Below are 6,946 nucleotides of genomic sequence, written 5' to 3' on the forward strand. Positions count from 1 at the left end.
TTACGTTGCTGTTCAGGGCTTCCGTACTTCTGTATGTTCCCGAAGCCAAATAGGCAATATCGTATAGGCCTATTATTGTATGTATATTTAAATTATTTCAAGCCTTGTACAATATGATAGGCTACTTGAATGGAATGGAATAAGCACAGCACGGTCACAAATCAAACAGCGCGTCTATTGCCATCTCTGCGCGTCTCCGTCTCAGCAACCAAATCAGCTCTTATAGCCAATAATCACCTAAGATTCAAAAATTAACAATAAAGTCGCTGGAGAAATGCCCCAGAAAGGCGGGTCTCTGGAGCAATTTAGCCAATTGCTGATTTAAGATATAAATGTTTGACATAATCTGTAGCCAATCCGCGAGCTCCAATCAGGTCAGCTATGGGCGATTCTTTTAGCGCCCCAAACTGCGCGCGCATCTCTATCAGATAGCAGCACTATCGGAGCTGTACACTAGAAAGGCCTGGCTAGCTGGATGCGGTCATGCTAATGCCTTATTTTGGTGATTACTTTTTAAAACAACAGTGACAGATCCAGCATGGACAGTTACCGGAGTGAGGGAAGCAGCACCTGTCTGAGAATGTCAACAGTTTGAGTTCAATTTCAAATGCAAATGGGTCGTTTTTGCAATTTGTTTGTTTTTGTGTAAGAATGCCTCAGCCTTGTAATATGGCATTAAATAATTACTGACTTTATCACAAAGCACTGGTATCATGCAGTTTGTGTTAAAATGTGTTTTGGTGGTTATTAATAATAATAATTATTATTATTTGTATTTATATAGTGTCTTTCCAACACCCAAGGTCTCTTTACAAAGATATGTAAGTTAAAGGCAGTGGTTCTCAAACTGTTGTACGTTACGTTACGTACGTGAGGTGATAGAAGGGGGTACCGGAACAAAATGCTGAATTTTGCCGTTCATTTAAGTCGACCTCACCTTAAAATAAGATTTAAACAGCATGTTTTTTCTATCTGGTAAAATTCTGTAATACATGACATCCAGGTGTAGATAGCTGCCCTGGCAAAGCGTGGAAATCAAGGCTGCAGCTAAAACGCGGAATGGAGTTAAAGGGATACTCCACCAGTTTTTCTTATTAAACTATGTTATTCCCTTAACTAAGACGAGTTGATACATACCTCTCTCGTCTCAGTGCGTGCACTATATCGCTCTGTATTGCCGCAAAACTATGTTAGCACTTAGCTTAGCCCATGCATTAAATATGGGCCAAGCAGAGAAGCGACCAATATTCGACTTGGCGCAATAATATCTTCACTCGTGAAAAGTCCTCTTACCGGCTCCCGCTTCCTCTGTCAGAAATGTCAGAGAGAGAGGAAGCGGGAGCCGGTAAGAGGACTTTTCACGAGTGAAGATATTATTGCGCCAAGTCGAAGTGCTCAAAAGCACTTGTTATGGTATTCCGCCATACAATATAGTCATCAATTTTAAACGCTTAGAAAAGCGCAACGGTTTATTTTGTGTCACCAGCCCAGGTCAAGTTACACTACTCGAGTAACTGTGTTTACATAGGGAAAACGTGGAAGTGTTTGGTCGCTTCTCTGCTTGGCCCATATTTAATGCATGGGCTAAGCTAAGTGCTAACATAGTTTTGCGGCAATACAGAGCGATATAGTGCACGCACTGAGACGAGAGAGGTATGTATCAACTCGTCTTAGTTAAGGGAATAACATAGTTTAATAAGAAAAACTGGTGGAGTATCCCTTTAAATTTATTAGGGCTTTTCTCAAGTGGAATGAATTTGACTGACGGCGCTCTGAAAAGTGAACAGACATATGCGCTGAATTAGAGACGGTAGAAGTGAGTGGGTCCAATATCATTGGTCTTAAAAAGTGGGTGAGTCTTGTCCCACCCATATACAATGGTTCCGACGCCCATGCTTTTATCATTTGATCATTATTTCAAGTTCACAATATATTTAATCATTTTCAAATGCTCCCCTCAATACGTTTATCATTCATTCAGGGTTTTTATTTAATATTGAAAGTAGAACAATTTTTCAATTATAAAAAAGAAAATAATTCAGCTTGCTTTTTCGTTCAGAGGTAGAAAAATGCAATACCAAATAGGACCACATGGAGATGCCAACAGACCACTATACCAGCTGCCTTAACCTTACAGCATACAATTACAGATCCATTAACAATTATTAAACACAGCAAAATACAAATTAAATATAAAACATTTTGTAAATGGCGACCTGAAGGCGGCTCGAGATCATCAGTGAACAGTTCCTCTGTCAGAGTCAGTGTTTGTGTCTGTGCTTGGAGTGACGTCTGATGTCCATATGTACATAAATACCACTGACCCTTGCAAACACCTAAAACACACGCACCAGAAATGCCACCATACTGAAATGTGCTCGTGGAAAAGCTTTCAGAGCATCGAGAGCGCACATATGTAACCGGTCCTACTCAACCTTGTCCGAGCGGTATTCGAACCGGGTCTCCAGGATGGGAACTGGGCGCGCTAACAAGGACCACAGTGAGATTTACACGCACAGCCTACGTTACACAAACACGGCTTGTTTCACATTAATAATAATGGACTGGCACTTGCCTGTATGCCATTTTAATCATTTGTACCTTGATTACATTCCCATCCATCAAAACTTTACTGGTGAGATACTTGTTTGTTTTAAGAAACCCATACACACTAGTCCTGACTTCAGCAGTGGCTCGTTTGGGCTGATAGAGAACATTGCCCATTCCGGACAAGATTTGAGGACGCTGATTGGCTACATTTATGTCATTATCTTTATATAACCACAGTAAGAATCCGTACAGCTATTCTGCAGGGCGGAACTGAGGAACTGAAGATGGCACGGTTTGATCTTCGCTGACTAATCGAGAAAGGGGCATTTCATTCACCGCCCCGTACAGAGATCAAATATTCAAACTCTTTATTCATTTTTGTACCCCTGTATAAAAAAATAAAACAAAGTCATGTTTTTCTTTTCTTTTGTTTAAAGAATGAAGAAGAAACCCCGAAAAAATTAGCCTTTTTCTCCTTTTTCTACTTTCGATATTAAATTAGAAAAATGACTCTCAACGAATATCAATAAAATCAAAAACTTTATTACAGACTCAGGGTCCAATTTTTAAAACACACCCAACAAATAAAACAACAACAATAATAATAATAATAATAAATACATCTATGCATTACAAAAAATACAAAAGCACCAATGTTTCCACAGTTTACACTGATATTGTGTAGTGCTAAACCTTATATTTGATAGACCCATGATAACCTCAGTTTTAGAAACATTAAGTCGGCAGCTAAATCTGTACGTAAGATTAACACAGCTTTAAATGTGTTAACTCCCATACAAACATCTCACTTGCACTATCCCATCTAGGTCTCCTTAATAAAATTATCATTGCATCATTTTAAGGTACTTGAAGCCTCTGTTAGCTAGATATTCTATAATTTGTCCACACATGGGCAGTATAAAGTGGTGTACAATATGCTTTGAACAGTGATGTCTTCACTTTGTCAGAAAAAGAGCTAAATTTAAGCAAAAGTATACTTTAGCCTGCATAAACAACATTGGACATTTGCCGTTCAATGTCCTCATCATCTGTTATATGTTCAGTTATAAAATGTCCAAGATATTTTACTTTTGCACACACAACTAGATCCTTATCAGACTCTTGTCCTCATTAGTTCTGCAAATCATCACAAAACTCTTACTAGCATTATATAAAATATCATGCTCAAGACCAGGGCTAAAAACCACAAGATCATATGCACACAAAAATATGGTTAACCAAGATGTCTCCAACCATACAACAAGTTTTACAAGCATTCAGGCATTTAGATAAGTCATCCATATAAAGATTTAAAAAAAAAAACAGGGGACAAAATTCCTCCTTGTCACAAAACATTGTGTAACGACAGACAAATCAGACACAATTATTTGTTATATGTAACAAATAATCTTTAAAACTCACTCTGGGATCTATGGTCCCATCCCCCCGACAAGGGCAAGAAGGGTCTTGGTTACCATGACTACGATCAGAAATGTGGTCATGTGATCAAGGCAGATGCCGAAAAGACAGAAACAGACCTTTAACCCTTATTTAAACAGGCAAGAGTGGAAAATGCTAAGCAAAAAATAAATTCATGTCATTTTTTATATCATCTGGACTTAAATAAAACATATCCAAAATAATTTTTTTTTAAATTTGATATATTTCGGATTGTAGGCCTATGAGTTTATGAGTCTCCTGAGTCACGTTGCCTGTTTAGGGTATAAAAAAAGGACCTAGTCATTAATCTGTTAACTGTTACTGCCACTGCATGTTTAAAACAATTATATCCCATACTTTACCTGATCTAATGTTGACAGGAGATATATCATTCGAAAGCTTACGAACTCAAGATTCAGCCTGTGAAACCCGTTTTGAAATTGGACGTTGCGTTACCATAGAAACGGTACACTAAATAATTTTATCGGGCTCCTCCCCTTTTGGGCATCGTCATGTTTCATAATTTATGATCACAAAACCTTTTCTAATCTTGACAAAACACATATTGTCAGAAAGGTCTGAGTCTCAAGGTTTCATATTTTGTGACAGAAGTGATATTTGGACAGAAATGTATTAATTTGTTATGGCAGAATGCATACAATTAAATTCAATGGAATGTAAGTCACCCGGTGGCTATTTTTAGGATTACGCCTAAACAAAATCTCATGGGAACTTCAATTTTTGTGATATCAACTTCAAATGTGGAAAACAACTTGGTTATATATATGGCTTTGATTTTATAGTAATTTTTTGGGTAAAACATATTTTGTAAAATACATATTTTATAAAAAAGAAAAAATATTAAGTACAGTATATTTGATTTACTGTAAGTTTAAACTTCCATAACTTATTCATACTTTCATTTTTTGAAGTGCTTTCACTTCAACAATAATCTACTGACTGTTTTAATAATCTGTTGACACCAAACTTAGGTCTATATTCCAAAGCATTCTTGAATTACAATCATTTAAGTTTGAATAGTGCATTTTAAATAGAGCTAGTTTAATCCCTTTTTTATACCCTAAACAGGCAACGTGACTCAGGAGTTACATACATTTGTAAACGTGCTAAATAACAACATGAACAACATATTACTTAATTTTCTCCTCCAGCACCTTAAGACAATGTTCACAATTAATGTTATCAGTATTCTTTTTTTTTTTTCAGAAGAAAAGTAAGTTTAAGATTTAAGTCAGGCTGACTAATTGATCACAAAAAAATTGAAATAAATTATGTGACCAGCATACTCAAGACAGACCAGGCTGTCATAAGTGATAAAAGGATTTGATGAAAAAATCGTTCTTATGCCCCAAAAAAGACAATAAAAACAATGTGCCTCGTGAATCACGTTGCCTGTTTTAGGGTTAAATAATGCAACATTTGATTTGCAATACGATAATCTTAAGTAAATGAAATTAAAATTAAACGGATAGTTATATAACCAACATGTATATGTGCACTGGAAGCCTCAGTACCAAGGAAAATTCCTTGTGTGTGCAAGCACACTTGGCAATAAATCTCTTTCTGATTCTGATTTCTGATTCTGCTGCAGATCCTCCAAACAGGATTTACAGTCAATAGATCAATAATGTAATGTCATCTTGATGCTGATGCTGTTTTTACACCATGGAAAAAGTATAAAGTTGCATCAATGAGTTTGAAATTTGGTGTTTGGCAAAAAAACAGTGCAAATGGATAGTCAAACACACACACACACACACGGATCAGCTCATTCTCATAAGTTCTCACCTCATCTCGGACTTCTCCAGAAACATCTGAAATTGGTCAGATTATGAATTCAATGTAAGTTTCTTTGGATAAACAAATGTCTAAATGATTGTGTTGATAGTCTATATGTGGAGTGAATGAAGCGTTTGACTGATTCAGACACAGATCTGATGATGAAAGACGTGTTTTATCCTGAAACTCACAGTTCGGTCTGTCGATCTGAAAGCTGTTCCTTCGAGCTCGTCTCTCGCTCTTTCTCTCGCTCTTTCTTTCTCTCACTCTTTCTCTCGCTCTTTCTCTCGCTCTTTCTCTCTCCTGGTTCAGGTTTCAACACGCCATCTTTCTCTCTTCTCCTGTTGACTGATCCACATGCGATGCGATATTTCTCTTAAACTCTATTTTTAGAATGACATGTACAATTTAGAGTTAAAGAGGATTTAATACAGGTTTGCAATACAGGTTTACACTTAAATGATAATCCCGGTATTTAGCACGTTGAGTCTGTTTTCTAGTTGGTTTTGGATGAACTAGAGTGGTGGACACAGAAATTTTGACGATGGGTCCTTATCATTTAAGTTTCAGTTTAATACAAACATCAATATCCGGATTTAAACAGATAACTGAACCTCTTATATACACCATAAAGATGAAATGTTTTACTCACCTTGATGAGTTATAGAGCCGATATATTTACTGCGTCTCTGAGATCTGCTGGTGTTGAACTGGTTGAACTGGTTTCTTACAGCAGAAACACTGAGCAACGGCTTCGCTGACATTCATTTCATATCTCATTTCTTACAGGAAACAAGAACAAGAGTGTTTGAGATGTTTTACATGTTTGCATGGTGTAGTTCAGCCGTATACGGGTGAGTGCATGTGAACTGCATTTTGTTGTTTTTGAATCACATCCACACTCTCTCACAACTTTTAAGAAGAAAAACCAGGGGCCTGTTTCAGAAAGGAGGTTAAGTGAAAACTCTGAGTATGTTAACCCTGAAATGAGGGAAACTCTGGGTTTTCTGTTTCAGAATGGGAGGTAAGTCAAACCTGAGAAAGCAGGGCAAGTCAAGCCCGTTTCTGAAAGAGAGGTAACTTATACTCAGAGTCAGTTACCATGGTAACTTACTCTGTGAACCTAACCTGGTCGGGAGCAGGTTTACTTCCGTAA

At 37.1% G+C, this 6,946-nt stretch overlaps 1 protein-coding gene across 5 annotated transcripts in view; it reads right to left on the minus strand.

Moving 5' to 3' along the window:
• LOC143730753 (NACHT, LRR and PYD domains-containing protein 12-like) overlaps positions 1 to 6,714 on the minus strand; it is a 69,196-nt gene extending 62,482 nt beyond the window's left edge. For 3 of the 5 annotated variants that reach the window (XM_077221331.1, XM_077221335.1, XM_077221332.1), the window contains exons 1-3: positions 6,443 to 6,714; positions 5,982 to 6,173; positions 5,800 to 5,825 (exon numbers count right to left, since the gene is read on the minus strand). In XM_077221331.1, coding sequence (XP_077077446.1) covers positions 5,800 to 5,825 — 26 coding nt within the window. In that variant the 5' untranslated portion in view covers positions 5,982 to 6,173; positions 6,443 to 6,714. The remainder of the gene's footprint in view (positions 1 to 5,799; positions 5,826 to 5,981; positions 6,174 to 6,442) is intronic. The other 2 variants (XM_077221333.1, XM_077221334.1) reach the window with 2 other exon arrangements.
• Between the last annotated feature and the right edge of the window lie 232 nt (positions 6,715 to 6,946).

Source organism: Siphateles boraxobius, unplaced genomic scaffold, assembly GCF_051911475.1.
Source record: "Siphateles boraxobius isolate OS27281-9 unplaced genomic scaffold, OSU_SipBor_1 81, whole genome shotgun sequence".
Classification (NCBI taxonomy): Eukaryota; Metazoa; Chordata; class Actinopteri; order Cypriniformes; family Leuciscidae; genus Siphateles; species Siphateles boraxobius.